We start from the raw sequence: 18,470 nt of genomic DNA on the forward strand, positions 1-18,470 counted from the left end.
AGTTGAAGACTACGTAGACTAACTTGGTAGAATTACTTGAAGACCAGGCAATTTTCTTAATTGCTTTCTTTAAATCAGTTTTCATGTGAAGATTGAAAACAATTCCTCAACTTGTCCTTTTGGTTCAGGCATCTACACCATATACAGACATGAAAAGGAAGGCATTAAGAAACTCAAAATTTAAACCTCTGCAGGGCACCTAAACCAAATCTTAGTCATTTCCTTGGAGGCATTCTAAGAAAATAATACAAAGTTCTGGTTGATATTGTGGTACCTTCATAAATAAATGGATGGACCCAAGGATAGGAAAATAGTAATTGTCATCTTTAAATTTAAAAAGGAGTAAAGCATCAACCCAAAATTTCAGATTGTTTAGTCCAATGCTTCTAGTGTGAAAAACACTTGCACATTTTTAGGAATGCTAATGAATATTCTTCAAGGATTGCAAAAGTCAGAGAGAGTCACAGCATGGATCTACTGGAATTCTTTGGGCTACCAAAATTAGTTGACAAGAATGATTCAGTAATTTAGTTGGATTTTCAGAAGACATTCATTCAAGTTCTACTCATGAGGCTTTAAAATACCATTAAACCTCATGACTAATGACAAATTAGCTAGGTTAAAAACTGGCTTGGCAATAGACAGCAGAAGAATTAGCTTCTGAACAATGACTACTGAAAATATAAACGGATCAGTCTTCAGCCCCATTATTCCCATTACTCAGAGAAGGCTAATTCCAACAATGTTAAAAGCTGATATCAATTAACAGCAGGGCAATTATTAGCATTCAAAGTGATCTTGACAAATTAAAGTAGATGTGCTCAGGAATGACAAATGAATTTTAATAGGAATATAAATATAAGGTAATGTATCTTGGAACATGAAAACACTGATTTGCGATTAGAAAAGGTAGAAAATGAAGAGTGAGGCTATTAACTAGTCACATAGTTGATGTGAAACCAATGCAGCTGATCTTAAATGCATGTGACATGTCAAAAATTCTGAATTTTAATTTTAACAGCTTGTTCCAGATTAAATCTTAGGACCAGGGCTCAATGTCTTAGTAAAGATTCTAGAGTGTGCACACAAAGACTCTGAGCAAAATTCAAACTCATACCACTCAGGTCATTAGCAAAGATTATGTAACTCCCAGCTGGCTCACTAGATGGAGCTTTTAACAAACTTTTTGTTCTGACTATAAATGCGAAACGTTCAAGGAATCCCACTCACTCACCTGACGAAGGAGATAATCTCCGAAAGCTTGTGATTTTCAAATAAAACTGTTGGACTATAACCTGGTGTTGTAAGAATGTTTACATTTGTCAACCCCAGTCCATCACCGGCATCTCCACATCTTAACAAAAGCTGATGGTAGTGTTCAATCCCACCCTCCCAGTTGGTGAAGTACTAGAGTGGTTTATTCTCGTTAACTAATTCAATACAAAGGCTGTACATGAACTTGCTCATTGATAGAAATTCTTTCCAGTTTCTGCTAAAACTATATAAAATTATGGCATAAAATTTCCACTATCACTAGTCCCACTTGATTCGGCAACTGACTAAAGTTAATTTTTATTCCCACCACTGAAGCAATCCGTAATCCAGCAACAGCTGAAAATTTCAGGTTGTACTGCGCAAGCAATACTTCAACAGCAATTGCTGTATCCAGACTGCATCAAAAAGTGGGACAAGTTAGTCAAGAATCTACAGCTTTTACAACAAATTCTAACAACTTATTTCACTATATGCAATTCAACAATTACAGTGATACCAACTGCATAGAGAAACTTCAAATCGCAACAGCATTATCCTTTAACAAAAATTGGAAATAAATTTGACTATGTTGAACCAAATAAGCATGCCCTATATTTTGAAGGCAATCTTTGTCCATTAAGAATATACAGTAGTCCACGGAGCCTACTTTTTCATCCAGTCTTCACTTACTAATTAAAACATGCACATGAATACATGCAACATTTAGAAACTGCAAAGTCAGTCGGTCTACCTCAAACATCATGCTGACTGATCACCAGAGTGGCATTAGGTTAGGTATGGGTGTTGGGAAGAATTTTTAAAAATCACTAATTGTAGTCAGTAAAAATTTATGAAGTATCACAAAACAGAGGCAGGGTAAACAGTTTTTTTTTAAAACTAGGTTTTACAAATCATAGAATTAGTATACTGGCCATTAGAGAATGCAGTGAAGACTTTTGGTGCTCTTTTAATCCTTACTGATAAAATGTAATACTTACTACTGCCTCCATGTCTGCAGCGCCAGGCGGAGCATAGACTGTCTGTACCATGAATTTGTGTTTGCTTTTCTCATTGGGATCATAGTCAAAAGGCTGTAACATTACTGGAGAGGGAAAACAGAAGTGTTAGTTTTGAGAAGGCCAGGGGTTGGTTCTTAATTTGAACATTTAAAAACTGTTAGTTCATGAAGTAACAGTGCCCCCACCCCAGTTAGTTTAAAATACTATTCAAGTGATGATAAATAAAGTAGCTGTCTGGTCCGAGTGTTGCCACTAAGTCATCAGTCTAGATACCGAAAGTAGTGCATCGATTCCTTCCATCTGTCTAAAAGTGTAACTACATTAGTGAGAGTACATGAATACCTAGTACAAAGAATCAAGTAACAAACTTCTGGTGAACAACTACAACCACTGGCACTGCTTTTAAGTTTCAGTTCTCATTTTCTGCTGGGCATAAACAAGCAATTGGAACTGGCACTGAAATTCAGTATACAAGCTGGTTACATAGGTACCATCCAGTGGCTAGAATCAACTTAAAGACCAAAGTACAAATTTTTAAAAATTTTGCTGGTCCGGACTAAATATTAAAAAAAAGTCTTGAACCTCAACGTCCATGGAATTTACACAACTAGTATACTTGATCATTCAGGCAAGTAACTGAAAATGCTGGAAATAGACAGCAAATCTGTAAGCATCTGTAATGGCAAAAGGCGTTAACATTTCTGGTGGGAATCCTTCCATATCCAAATGGGTCCACATGAAATATGGTTAACCCATCTTATCTGTTTACAGTTGTGATTGAGCTGGTGTGTATTCCAGCATTTTGTTTTTATTTCAGGATTTCTAGTTTCTTGCTGCTAATTGCTGTTTTCACAAGAACAAACTTTGGTAAAACAGGTTAGAAACTTATACAAATTACAATTCTACATTCAGAAAGAACAAAGTTTCTCTCCACCATGTGGAAACTCACTCAAAAATGAGAACCAAACTGACACCATTGTTCCTAGCACCAGATAGAGCTGTGAGTGAGTTTAAACTAGTAAACACAAAGTTGGGACACAAAACATATGGGGGTGGGTTCGTAAAGAGCATTGTGAGAGGTCAAAGTTTAAAATTGAGGGGTGAAGATATGAAAGGTTAAAAGAGAGAAAGACAGGTTAAAAGAAAGAGGCACTGAGGAGTTTCACTGAATCAAGAGTTCAGTGTTTAAGTGAATGTACAAATTATTAGAAAAAGTCAGGGAACTAGAAGTACTAATTAGAATGGAGACAAGGTATTATAGCCTTAATGGAAACATGGCATCACCCATGGCAAGACTCAGAACTAAAGTATTCCCATCAACATCCTGGGGGTCCACAATGACCAGAGACTTCACTGGACCAGCCACATAAATACTGTGGCTACAAGAGCAGGTCAGAGGCTGGGTATTCTGTGGCAAGTGACTCACCTCCTGACTCCCCAAAGCCTTTCCACCATCTACAAGGCACAAGTCAGGAGTGTGATGGAATACTCTCCACTTGCCTGGACGAATGCAGCTCCAACAACACTCAAGAAGCTCGACACCATCCAGGACAAAGCATCCCACTTGATTGGCACCCCATCCACCACCCTAAACATTCACTCCCTTCACTGTCGGCGCACCATGGCTGCAGTGTGTACCATCTACATGATGCACTGCAGCAACTCGCCAAGGCTTCTTTGATAGCATCTCCTAAACCTGTGACCTCTACCACATAGAAGGACAAGGGCAGCAGGCACATGCGACCACCACCACCTGCACATTCCCCTCCAAGTCACACACCACCCAGACTTGGAAATATATCGCTGTTCCTTCATCGTCGCCGGGTCAAAATCCTGTTACTCCCTAACAGCACTGTGGGAGGACCTTCACCACACTGACTGCAGCAGTTCAAGAAGGTGACTCACCACCTTAAGAGCAATTAGGGATGGGCAATAAATGTTGGCCTTGCCAACGACGCCCATGAACGAATAAAAAAAAATTTGCAAAATTTTCAGTAGAGAAAAAAAAGGGTTAAAGAGGCTGAATGGGAGGGAGGAGAGAAGATCTAATTGAAATCATATGCTCATTTCTATGAAATGTGATAGGCCACTTGGAATTTGGTTACTGCTAGCTTGCTTTCCTTAGGCTTGAGAAGATCCATTTGTGTGTGGTATGCAAAATGTCACTTCAGTGGAATTATTCTACACAAATACATTTTGATTGCAAACAAGTAGAAATGATTAAACACAGACTTCTTGCATCATCCTGAAATCTGTCAAATTAACTGTGTGACAAGGTGCAAATGGGGTGGAGGCTTGTACTGGGAGAGAGCACAGAAAATCATATTAGTTTGATAAACTCAATTCAACAATGAAACACATCTTGTTTTCTTGTAGCCCAGTTTTCTAAAGGGTACAAGTGCATGCCAGCCAGCATGCTCTCAGTCCCCCAGTTCTATATAAAACAACTCATGTGATAGTGTTCTTGTGCAGCTCTATAGGCGATTACAAATACCCACGGACAAGAGTTACATTATCAATAGAGTTACAAAAGTAACGTGCGCGTTACTTTTGTAAGCATAAGCTAAAAGCCCTCAAAAAATACTGCTACAGCTACTACCAAAGTTGCTTTTAATAAACCTGTTCCATAGTTATAGCTTAAACTATAGTCTGTTAGAATGTTTATTCTTCTGCTTTCCAAAGTCCAAAAGATCACAAGAGGGCTTGTGTCATATCTAGAAACCACACAGTAATAAATGTTGCTTTTTGATACCTAGACAACGCTACATTGTGAGATATTGTGCATGTAAAGTCACACTTTTGTTTGTAAGGACTCACTTACAGAAGTGGTCTTTGGCACAGAGTACGAAACATATCTAAGGACATAATCATAATAGAAAAGTAAATTTTTATTGGTGCTCAGTTAGTCAGTCTGGGTTGAGCTCAGAAATACAAGGATTTTTTACAATATTGGAAGTACACTATCGGCCAATGAATAGTGGGACAACAATCAAGGACGAGATTTGAAAGCAATTTAGAGGGGTTTGCACAGTAACAAATTTGTGATAAGGGACTTCAACTATTATAAGATAGACTGATAACACAAAGGTTTGTGGTCAAAATTTGTTGGAACGCAGTTTCCTCAATCAGTAATGTTGCATATCCAACAAGGAAGAATGCAGGGCAAGATTTGTTTCAGGGTAAAGAAGCAGGACAAGACGACAATCTCAAGGTACATGAACAGTTGAGAAATAGCATCCATGAACGAATCAGGTTCACCTTAAAAAATATATGTAAGACAAAGGAGAAGTGAAAGATAAAGGTGTCAGACTGGAAATAAGCACACAAGTAAACAATTGTCAAAGAAGGGAAGGGACCACTTAGGAGATAAAGAGGGCACTATTTTATACTGAAGGAATGCTGTAAGTATTTCGCCTCAAATTTTTTTTTTAAAAAAGAGGAAAGTGGGATTGCAGGAGTAGCAAGGAGGATGTAGAAGAGAAACTACCAGAGATAATATTCAAATTAGGGTGCATTAAAAAAGTTAATGCAACCAGGAGTACAAAAGTCACCAGACCTAGCTGGTTTACATCCCAGAATACCAGAGGTTCAGGAGGAGATAATGGAGGCACTAACCATAATTTTCCAAAAAAAATTTGGAAATGAGTATTATACCAAATGAGTGCAGGGTGGTAAATTTTACACCCTCCAGGGGAAAGAGATAAGCCAGGTGTAGGGATAAAATTTGGATTAAGGGATATAAAGGGGTGGGCCCCAATTTGCCGGTATAAAACGGTCTGAAAGGTACCATTCAGTCTTGTTAGGCTGGAAACAAAACACAAAGCACCATGGGGTACTTGACCATGTTAGCCCTTTTCAAACTAACAGATAGGTTTAGCTGACCAAGGACATTCCAAGCTTTACTTAAGGAATGTTTAGAAGGGATCTGTTCCTGAGAAGAGATAAGAGTACAAAGGCGTATTGATGAAACATCTGATGAACAGGTGCAGAAAATAATCAAGGCAGCAAATGGAATGCTGGCCTTTATATCTAGAGGACTAGAGTACAAGGGGGCAGAAGTTATGCTGCAGCTATACAAAACCCTGGTTAGACCGCACCTGGAGTACTGGGAGCAGTTCTGGGCACCGCACCTTCGGAAGAACATATTGGCCTTGGAGGGAGTGCAGCGTAGGTTTACTAGAATGATACCCGGACTTCAAGGGTTAAGTTACGAGGAGAGGTTACACAAATTGGGGTTGTATTCTCTGGAGTTTCGAAGGTTAAGGGGTGATCTGATCGAAGTTTATAAGATATTAAGGGGAACGGATAGGGTGGAGAGAGAGAAACTATTTCTGCTGGTTGGGGATTCTAGGAGTAGGGGGCACAGTCTAAAAATTAGAGCCAGACCTTTCAGGAGCGAGATTAGAAAACACTTCTACACCCAAAGGGTGGTAGAAGTTTGGAACTCTCTTCCGCAAACGGCAATTGATACTAGCTCAATTGCTAAATTTAAATCTGAGTCAGATAGCTTTTTGGCAACCAAATGTATTAAGGGATATGGGCCAAAGGCAGGTATATGGAGTTAGATCACAGATCAGCCATGATCTTATCAAATGGCGGAGCAGGCACAAGGGGCTGAATGGCCTACTCCTGTTCCTATGTTCCTATCTGCTAATGGTCTGGGAAAGGAGTCAGTTGGCTGCATAACTCAATAGAGCTTTGTAGTCAAGTAGGCCATGTTCCTGCTGAAGATACATCCCTATAGTGATAACAAGGGCAAGAGATAGCTCAAGAATGCGAAGTTAGAGTGAAGCCTCTGCAGCCCATAAGCTTCTCACAGGGGGTACTCGAGTTTAGAGGGCAGGCCTAGTAGTTGATTGATTAACACTATAAACCAATGATGTATCAATATTACCATGTATACACCCCCATTAGTAATTAGTGGGTGTTGTCTAATAAACTGTATAAACTAAGTTGTATTGCCACTTTTCTTTTGAGAACGAGGTCTCCAGCTGGGGTGGCTGAGATTGTTCTCCCATGTGCACTCGTAATAAACTATCGATCTGGGTAACACCAGAGTCTGTTAGTTCTGTTTTACCTTCCAGATTTTCCTCGCTTACACCAGGAAATTAACGGTCAGATACTCTTACCTTAGCTATGGCTAAATTTCTGCAGCCTACATTGCAAGGTGAAATTTGTGAACACCAAGAAAGATGTGGACTGGTCAGGAACAGTCACCTTGTTTTTGAACAGGGCAGGTCATGCTTGACTAATTTAATTGAAATTCTGGGAGAAAATGAAAAAATGTGTTGTTAAAGGGAATAATGTGTATATGGATCATTTGATGTGCCAGTTACGACTTCAAGTCTGCCACAGGTATCCACTCTGGTTCAACGGTGTATGGCATTCCCTTAAACGGTCTGGCTGCCTGTTTTTTTCTTTTTGAAACAAAAACCAGCTCCCACTGCCCTATATCTGCTGGAAGTGTAGCAGGATCCAGATGTATAACAATGAAACTTCCGTGTGATCTTGACCAAATCTCCGTGGCTTAAGCAAAAACAGAAAATGCTGGAAATACTCAGCAGGTCAGGTAGTATCCATGGCAAGAACAGAAAAATTAACGTTTCAGGTATGAACTGGAGGATATTACTGATTACCTTTTTTTTAAAATGATGTTTCAGAACAAAGGGAAAGGGGGGGGGGGGGAAGAGAAGAGAGAAAAAATCCAGTGTTTTTCCCCCCGTGTGTTCTGTTCATTTTTAATTGCTGTTCATCAGCAATATCTTCCAGGTTTATATCTGAAACATTAACTTGTCTGGTCTCTACACAGATGCTGTCTCACCTGCTGCACATTTCCAGCATTTCCTGTTTTTGTTTCAGATTTACAACATCGGCAGTATTTGCTTTTTGTACTCCTTTAATCTTTCTGAAGGTGGACCGAATCAACATTGGGCGTAACTCGATTCAGTTCATAAGCTGCTTTAATTCACAATAGGCAAAACACACAGAACACTAAGTATGATGAAAGTTACAGCACAATCAGTTCAACTTCTGTTTGTGTACCTTGCACATTTAAATAACATGCACAAGCCAGCCCAACTTGGTGAATCTTCTACTTTTAGTAAAAACACTAACTCTCCCTAACCAGGGCAAGAGGTTCCCCACTCACAGCCTGATTCTGCCTGGCCTGACCCCCTTTTTCAGCCTTTCGGCTGCCTTGCCTGACTGACTTTGGCTGTGAGTTGATTCTTAAATAGCCTCCCCCAAAGACTCAGATCACAGAAATATTGACATCAAGATGCCAAATGTCTACCCAATAACCAGACATTAACAACAAATGGGTCATTATTTGATGTGTGCAATACATTTAAATCTCTCCAATGTAGTAACCAGGTTCTTAAATCATCTAAAACTATCTCCAGAAATTGGTCCCTTAACAGTGAATAGCAAAGCCCATCATAGTATGTTGCAAATTCACTTTCCAGCCCCATCTGCCACATGTCCTTGAGCTGAATAGCCATTTCTCTACAAGTATTGTCCAGGTCCCTTCTAAGTTTCTTAAATTTCTGCCTGTATACCTCAGGCGTTAAATTACAAGACCCAAGAAAAGCACATTTTACAACATCATAGTCTGACCAATTGGAAGGATTAACATTAGAAACACCGCAAGCACTATTTCGCTTGGGGATATCATGAATCGGCTGGCCCTTGTGCTAACCAAATTTGATTGCCTAGATAAAACTGCTGATATCATCTGATGATATCCCCCTTTTGAAAATTTGGAATTAGGTTTGGTTTAATAAAATGGTGGGTCCCTAGTCCTGCTAAAGCATGTCTTAGCCAGTTCAAGATCTCCTCCTCTTCTGCCTCACCTTGACACTGTTGCTCATTCTTCTTAGCTTCAAATTCACGCCATTGCCTCTTCTTTCAATCTTCATTGCTCTTATTCTTTCCTTAACTGAAGCTCACTTTCGCAACTAAAACTTTCACTCCTTTAGCTGAAACACTCCATATCTTCTACCACCAAACGTGCTGATTCATTAACTGTCTCTTTTGATCTGAATGACATTTTTAGTTTCTGCTCCATTCAATTTAAAATATTTTGTATTACCTTCATCACCAGTGTAACTCAGCTAATTGCCACCAATTGGTGCAAATTCAGTTCTACAACAGGTATCTACTCAAGTTCAATGGTGTCAGTCAACACAAGGAAATTTGTCAACACTAAGGTGCTAGATATCTCCCAAGTGACCATACATTAACAACAAACGGATCACTGCTTAGGATCTGTGCAAAACAACAACCTATTCCCTAATTAAAGCACCTCTCATGTGCCTATCGGTAGCCAACCCAGTATGGGGCTGTGAGGAAACTATTCCCTTTCAGGCAAGTTACTGCAAAAACACCAAACCACACATTAAAATTCCTTATGTCCTGTCTTTTTCATGGAAAAACAAGCCACAGAATCCTAAACCATGACAATGCCACATAAAAGACTACGAAAATTGAGGCACATGATATTGATGGGAATGTAGCTGCATGGATAGAAAGCACAGTCGGGATAAATGGATGTTTCGGTGTTGGAAGCAATCACAAGATAATTACAGATGTGCACGGCCATTTTAATTCATTCATCCAGAACTATCCCACCAATGTAGCATCTAAATGATTCAAGCGTTTTTGCATGCACGCCAGTGTAGAAATATTTCCTGATTATCACTCCTAAAATTACCTTTTACCAGCTTGATCCAGTGTCTGCTTATTCTACTCCCACAATTTAATTTAATTTTTTTTACTTTTACTTTTTCCAGTCCCTTAACCATCTTATATACCTCTAAGATTACCAATTTGACATCAACTTTATAAACTGAAAAGTTGTAGCAATCAGCCTCACGGCTGCTATGAGTTACTCCTAATGCTCAAATGTCTCCCTTGTTTCTTGGCAACCAGAAATGGACAGAGCATTCATGGTGTGGCCTGACTGCAACCCTATACAGTTTGATCACTACCTCCTCTGATTTATATTCTACTGTATAGCTGTTCAGCAATCAATTGTTCTGCATTGGTTGCTCATGTTTAGCATCCAGTCTACTAATACTCCTAGGTCTCTTTAGATTAATCATAAACTGTCTCAACACCATTCATATGTCATCTATTTTACCTCTTATGTGCAGCACTTCACAATTGTCTGTGTTTAAATTTCATCTGTCATTGTTCTGCTCACTTACATGTTTAGTCCAATTTATTCTGTCATTCCTGAGCTGCCTCATTTATTTCACTGCCCCTCCTAGATTAGTATCACCGACTTTTTAAACCACTTTGCATTGAGTTTCTGACTCAACTCATTTATGTAAATTAGAAACAGCAGTTGTCCCAACACCAAGCTCAGATATCCCACACGGTATTTTCCCTCCTCCCTCCCCACTCCCAACATAACTCCTAAAAGTATTCATTGTTACCTACCCTTCAGCCAGCCTCCTATTCATTACCCAGGTTTAACATGAATCCCCACGGCTTTGAGTTTAACTAAATAGCCTTTTGTGTGGAACATCATAAGCCTTTTGGAAGTCACCAGCATAGGGTTTCTCACAGTCCACTTAGGACATCACTTCCTCTAAGTCGTCGAGGAGGTTCGCCAAGTCATTACCGCATGGATAACTTGATTCCCGATAATTAATTCTATTATTTTTACATTAAATGAAAGTAAGACCAGTGGATTTGTAGTTGCCTGTACCCACTTTATCATCCTTTTTGAATATGAGCACAATAGCCTGTTTCTAATCTACTGGTAACCCCCAGTTTCTATCAACTTCATGATTGTCAGTGCCTCACAAATCTCTTCTCTGGTGTCTCAGCGCTCTGGGATAATGATCACCCATCTCAGGATTTAACATTTCAAGTCCTTTTCGCCTTTTTAGGATTTGCAATTCATTTATATCAAAGTCATCACTTTTACTAGGGATGTGTTTGTTTGGGAAAGATATATGGTCAAGTCTCCCCTTGTGAATACTTGGGGGGGGGGGGGGGGGGGGGGGGGGAGAAGTGGTTATTCACAATATTTAGTGCTAATCCTGAGTTTTAAGCCAGTTAGCATTTATGGTTTTCACCTCTCTCGCTGCCCTCGTACAGTTGTAGTTCTGGAAGAATGTTTTACTGTTATGTTTATCCACAGCTGATTTGCTTTCTCGGCCTCTTTTGCTGCCCTTCACCCCTTCTAACAAGTTTCTGCATTTTCATTTATTCATCCAGTGAACTTCCCTTTCTTCTTCACAGAATTTGTAGAGGATATTTTCCTCTATCACTTTTCATGTGTTTGTTCATCCATTTAAAGGTCATAGTTATTTAGCCTGAGCTTGCTGATTTTCAGCAAGTTTTTGACCTGCATGCTAAGGTAACTTAAAGCAATTCCACCTGTTGTCTACTGAAATGTTGTTGAATAACCATTCCCAATCATTTACTTTATTTGTTCCATCAGTTAATTAAACTAAGCCCTTTTAAAAAGTTATATAATTGGTTCCTAGTCTTGGATATTTCAGACTCCCAGATCTGTAGTTCCTGTCCCCCAGGAGTACAACGACTTTTATTCGTAAGAACATAAGAAATAGCAGCAGGAGTAGGCCATACAGTCCCTCAAGCCTGCTCTGCCATTCAATCAGATCATGGCTGACCTTTAACCTCAACTCCACTTTCCTGCCCGATCCACATATCCCTTGATTCCTCTGGAGTCCAAAAATCTATCAATCTCAATCTTGTATATACTCAATGATTGAGCATCCACAGCCCTCTGGGGTAGAGAATGCCAAAGATTCACAACCCTCTGAGTGAAGATATTCCTCCTCATCTCAGTCTTAAATGGCCGACCCCTTATCCTGCGACCATGCCCTCTAGTTCTATACTCTCCAGCCAGGGGGAACAACCTCTCAGCATCTACCCTGTCAAGCGCCCTCAGAATCTTATATCTTTCAATGAGATCTAAACTCCAGAGAGTATAGGCCCATTCCACTCAACCTCTCCTCATAGGACAACCTTCTCATCCCAGGAATTAATCTAGTGAACTTTCGTTGCACAGCCTCTCAAGAAAGTATATCCTTCCTTGGATAAGGAGTCCAAAACTGTATGCAGTACTCCAAGTGAGGTCTCACCAAAGCCCTGTACAGCTATAGTAAGACTTCTTCACTCTTATACTACAACCCCCTTGCAATGAAGGCCAAAATGCCATTTGCTTTCCTAATTGCCTGCTGTACCCTGCATACTAACTTTGTGTTTCTTGTACCAGGACACCCAAGTCTCTCTGGACACCAACATTTAATAGTTTCTCACCATGTAAAAATATTCTGTTTTTCTATTTTTCCTACCAAAGTGAAGAACCTCACATTTCCCCACATTAAACTCCATCTGCCACCTTCTTGCCCATTCACTTAACCTGTCTATATCCCTTTGCAGACTCTGTTTCCTCCTCACAGCTTACTTTCCCATTTAGCTTTGTATGATTCCTGTTGTCTGGATCATTAACTAATACAAGGTTAAGATGGGCACCATCTTTCTATCCACTCCTTTATAGGAAGGATTATTAGGCAATGGAAATAATAGCGAAGATAACGAGAATGATGGCAGGCATGAGAGGTGAATAGTTATTTAGAAATACCCAAAATATTGGCCCTCCTCCCTCCTAAATAGAAGGCTTGGGGCACAGGGCTCGAATAGAGGCTTCCAAAATAATAAAGGCTTTTGAAAGATTATTTTTTCTGGTTTGCAGATCAGTAACAAGGGGCATAGATCCAGGATATCACAAGGATGAAGAGGGGGGGGGGGGGGGGAAGTATGGGACAGTTAAAACGAAAGGGTTTTATTCAGCCATCAGCAGTGCCACTAACGGTCAACCAATTTACATTAAAAAAAAGCTTAACTGAACATTTGACTTGAATTGTCCCTCCCACCACCCTGAAAATTTCTAGTTCTCAACTTTTCTTCAGGGTGGAAAAAAAAGGACTTTCTGCTGGATGGTGTGGAAACAGTTTATCAATAACAAGCAATTCTAACAAAAAAGATAACCTGCATAGCTAAATTTTCCCTTCCAAAGGAATCTTGGTCAGGTTGTCAACTGGTTGATTTTAACAGATAGTCAAACTAATTGCTAATTGATCAGAGGGAAAAACGTTTTAATACTGTTGGAGTGATATGATTTAAATTTCACACTTCAAAATCGAAGGAATTAACTTCATTCAGAGAATCACAGAAAGTTACGGCACAGAAGGCGGCCATTCGGCCCATCCTGTCTGCGGCAGCCAAAAAAGAGCTATCCAGCTTAATCCCACTTTCCAGCATATAATCCGTAGCTCTGCAGGTTACAGCACTTCAAGTGCTCATCTAAGTACTTTTTAAATGAGTTGAGGGTTTCTGCCTCTACCACCCTTTCAGGCAGTGAGTTCCAGACCCCCACCACCCTCTGGGTGAAAACATTTCTCCTCAGCTCCCCTCTAATCCTTCTACCAATTACTTTAAATCTATGTCCCCTGGTCACTGACCCCTCTGCTAAGCGAAATAGGTCCTCCCCATCCACTCTATCTAGGCCCCTCAAATTAAATCTCCCCTCAGCCTCCTTTGTTCCAAAGAAAACAACCCCAGCCTGTCCAATCCGTCCTCATAGCTAAAATTCTCTGGTCTTGACAACAGCCTCCAAAGTCTCCTCTATACCCTCTCCAGTGCAATCACATTTTTCCTATAATGTGGTGACCAGAACTGTACGCAGCACTCAAGCTGTGGCCTAACCAATGTTTTATACAGTTCCAGCATTACCTCCCTGCTCTTATATTCTATGCCTCAGCTAATAAAGGAAAGCATCAGATATGCCTTTTTAACCACCTTATCTACCTGTCCTGCTACCTTCAGGGATCTGTCGACATGCACTCCAAGGTCCCTTGGTTCCTTTACAACTCTCAGTATCCTCCCATTTATTGTGTACTCCCTTGCTTTGTTTGTCCTCCCCAAATGCATTTCCTCACACTTCTCTGGATTCCCTTTGCCACTTGTCTGCCCATCTGACCAGTCCATTGATATCTTCCTGCAGTCTACAGCTTTCCTCCTCACCACCAACCACACGGCCAATTTTTGTATCATCTGCAAACTTCTTGATCATGCCCCCCACATTCAAGTCCAAATCATTAATATATAACACAAAAAGCAAGGGACCTAGTACTGAGCCCTGCAGAACCCCACTGGAAAAAGGCTTCCAGTCGCAAAAAACTACCATTTGAGAAGAAAAATTAAGATAAACGGTTAGTTAGTTTGTTTGTGATTGGATAGGTCAGGTTTTATTTGTAAACTGAGTCATGCCCGATGACCTGTGAGCCAAAGCTTATTCTTCTATTAGTATACATAAGCACCTGCATTGCCTTGTGCTACACGAAGGAATTAGTTTTAGATTTCTCTCCCCCAATGCCATTGCAGAAATTATCTTTATTGATTTCCCTTTTTGACAGCATATTAAGCAGAGGTAGCCATTTGCCGAGTAATTTACAATTGTCCTCTTCAACATAAGGCAGAAGTTGAACGATAATTGATGAAACAAACATTAGAATCTATTCTTTGTCAAGATCAAAATTAAAATCCTAGGAAATAATTCTCATCTGAATACAGGAACATAGGAACAGATAGCATCCTTTGTAAGCAGGATCAACAGTCTGACATGGTATGTTGCCTACCTGGTGCCAGGGTGAGAGACGTATCGAACTGGCTTGAAAGGATATTGGAGAGGGAGGGGGAGGATCCAGTCACTGTGATCCATGTTGGGAACAACAACATAGGAAAGTGTAGCCAAGAGGTCCTGTTCAGGGACTAACAAGAGCTCGGAGCTAAATTTTTTTAAAAAAAGGACCTCAAGGGTTATAATCATAGAATCATAGAATCATAGAAGTTACAACATGGAAACAGGCCCTTCGGCCCAACATGTCCATGTCGCCCAGTTTATACCACTAAGCTAGTCCCAATTGCCTGCACTTGGCCCATATCCCTCCATACCCATCTTACCCATGTAACTGTCCAAATGCTTTTTAAAAGACAAAATTGTACCCGCCTCTACTACTGCCTCTGGCAGCTCGTTCCAGACACTCACCACTCTTTGATTACCCCCCGAGCCATGCGCAAATTGGTGTAGGGATAATCAGATTAGAGAGGTGAACACGTGGCTGAAGCAGTGGTATGGGAAAGAGGAACAATGGCACCAGTACTGGGAAAGGAAGGATCTGTACCTTTGGGAAAGGTTCCATCTGAACCGGCTGGAACAAGGGTCCTAGCGGAAAGGATAAATAGGGCAATCAGAAGGACTTTAAAGTAGTAATTGGTAGGGGGGGGGGGCGCTCAGCTGGAAACGGTAGTATAAATAAGAATTCTAAATCAAACAAAAAGGGAGTAGAGTAATCGTCAAAAATTATGCTTTAGGCACTACAGGTGAAAGAAAAACTAAAGGACTTAAAGTAATTAAATCAGATGAAAGAAATAAGAAATGAGAGAAAGACAACATTCAAGCAGAAGGACAGGTTAGGGTGCGTAGCCCAAATAAGTGTTCTTTACACAAACACACGGAGTACAAGGAACAAATTGAATGAATTGCAGGTGCAAATTCAACTTAAAGTACGACATGGTAGCCATTACTGAGACATGGCTGCAAGAAAGGTCAGGACTGGGAACTGAATACACCAGGTTATCAAGTCTATAGGAAGGATAGGGAAAGTGGCAGAGGAGGAGGAGCAGCCTTAGTGATTAAGGATGAAATTACTTCAATGATGAGAGGATGTAACGAGAGGCAAGCAGGCAGTGGGCAGAATTAAGAAATAGAAAAGAATTCAAGATTGTAGTGGGAGTTGTGTATAAGCCCCCTGGTAGCAGCTGTGAAGTGGCAGAATGTATAAATGCAGAGATTAGACAAGCATGAGCAAAGGCAGAGTGGTTTTCATGGGGGGGATTTTAACTTTGAAATAAATTGGGATAAGCAGACAAGCTCATGTCAGAAAGGCAGCGAATTTCTTGAGTGGGTTCAGGACAGCTTTCTGCAACAAGCTGTCCTAGAGCTAATAAAGGAGGCATATTAGATTTAATAATGAGTAATGAGTCAGATTTGGTTAACAGCCTAACGGTGTATTAACATTTATCTAAAAGTGATCAAATGATCAAGTTCAATGTTGTGTTTGAAAGGGAGAAACCCGTATCAGTGACTAAGATTCTAAATTTAGGTAAGGCCGACTTCAACGGGATGAGACAGAGACTGTCCACAGTAAATGGGACAAATCTATTAATGGGTAAAATGACAGAAGATCAGTGGGAGGTGTTCAAAAAAGAATTTAACGTGATACAGAACCAGTTTATACCCGCTAAAAGACAAGAGCTCTACTTGCCAAAACAAACAGACATGGACGACAAAAGAGGTACAGGACAACATAAAACTAAAAGAAAATGCATACAAAAATGCAAAAAAAATCCTGGTGATTGGGAGAGAGACAAAGAACAGCAACAGTTGACAAAACAGATAGTAGGTGCTACAAAAAGGAAGTATGAAAAGAAACTTGCAAGGGATATCAAAAATCAACAAAAACATTTTGCAATTATGAGGGAAAAAAAAGTGACCAAGAGTAAAGTGGGTCCCTTAAAAACTGATAATGGTGATATTGTAAATGAATATAAGGAAATGGTGGACATGAGAAATAATTACTTTGCGTAAGTATTTACAGTAGAGGAAGAGGATAGCATGCCAGATACCCCAAGGAAACTAATTTTGAATTAAGGATGGGGACTCATCATAATTAACGTAAGCAAATTAATGAAGAAAATAATGGCACTAAAGAGTGACAAATCCCCAAGACCAGATGGTTTCCATCCCAGGGTTTTAAAGGAAGTCGGTGAGATCATTGCAGATGCCCTAACTATAATCTTCCAAAGTTCTCTTGATTCAGGAACTGCTCCTTCAGATTGGAAAATTGCACGTCACTCCACTATTTAAGAATGGTGAGAGGGGGAAACCAGGGAACTATAGACCACTCAAGAAACTCGACACCATCCAGGACAAAGCAGCCCGCTTGATTGGTACCCCATCCTCCACCCGAAACATTCATTCCCTTCACCACCAGCGTACACCATCTACAGGATGCACTGCAGCAACTCACCAAGGCTTCTTCGACAGCACCTCCCAAACCCGCGACCTCTACCACCTAGAAGGACAAGAGCAGCAGGCATTTACCCATTAAGAGGAGCACGTTCCCCTCCAAGTCATACACCATCCCAATCTGGAAACATATTTCCGTTCCTTCATTGTTGCTGGGTCAAAATCCTGGAACTCTCTACCTAACAGCACTGTGGGAGAACCTTCACCATACGGACTGCAGCGGTTCAAGGCGGCGGCTCACCACCACCTTCTCAAGGGCAATTAGGAATGGGCAATAAATGCCGGCCTCGCCAGTGACACCCACATCCCATGAACGAATAAAAAAAAGTTAGCCTAACATCTGTTGTCGCGAAATTACGAGAGTCCATAATTAAGGAGAGTGACTGAACACTTCGAAAATTTTCAGCTGGTCAGAGAGCGCCAGCATGGATTTGTAAAGGGTAGGTCATGCCTGGTGAACCTAATTGAATTTTTTTGAAGAGGTAACTAGAGTGGATAGGGGAATGTCTATGGATGTTGTTTATATGGACTTCCAGAAGGCATTCGATAAAGTCCCTCATAAGGCACTGTTAGCTAAAGTTGAAGTTCATGGAATTAAGGACAAAATATTGACCTGGTTAGGAAATTCGCTGAGCGGCAGGAGACAAACAGTAGGGATAGTGGGCAGGTATTCAAATTGGCAGGATGTAACTAGTGGTGTCCCACAGGGATCTGTGATGGGGCCTCAACTATTCACTGTAGTTATTAACGATTTAGATGAAAGGACAGAGAGCCACATATCCAAGTTTGCTGATGACACAAAGATAGGCAGCATTATAAGCAGTGTAGATGGAAGCATGAAATTACAGAGAGGTATTAACAGATTAAGTGAATGGGCAAAACTGTGGCAAATGGATTTCAATGTAGGCAAGTGCAAGGTCATCCACTTTGGACCGAAAAAGAATAGATCAGAGTATTTTCTAAATGGTGAAAAGCTCAAAACAGCGGAGGACCAAAGAGACTTAGGTGCCCATATACATCGATCATTAAAATAGCATGGACAGGTACAGAAAATAATTTAAAAG

The 18,470-nt window shown here is 40.4% G+C and overlaps 1 protein-coding gene across 1 annotated transcript in view; it reads right to left on the bottom strand.

Moving 5' to 3' along the window:
* Positions 1-18,470, bottom strand: part of vapal (VAMP (vesicle-associated membrane protein)-associated protein A, like) — a 107,405-nt gene that overhangs the window by 37,589 nt on the left and 51,346 nt on the right. The window contains exon 3 of the mRNA XM_067978325.1: positions 2,253-2,356. Coding sequence (XP_067834426.1) covers positions 2,253-2,356 — 104 coding nt within the window. The remainder of the gene's footprint in view (positions 1-2,252; positions 2,357-18,470) is intronic.

Source organism: Heptranchias perlo, chromosome 3 (assembly GCF_035084215.1).
Source record: "Heptranchias perlo isolate sHepPer1 chromosome 3, sHepPer1.hap1, whole genome shotgun sequence".
NCBI classification, from domain to species: domain Eukaryota; kingdom Metazoa; phylum Chordata; class Chondrichthyes; order Hexanchiformes; family Hexanchidae; genus Heptranchias; species Heptranchias perlo.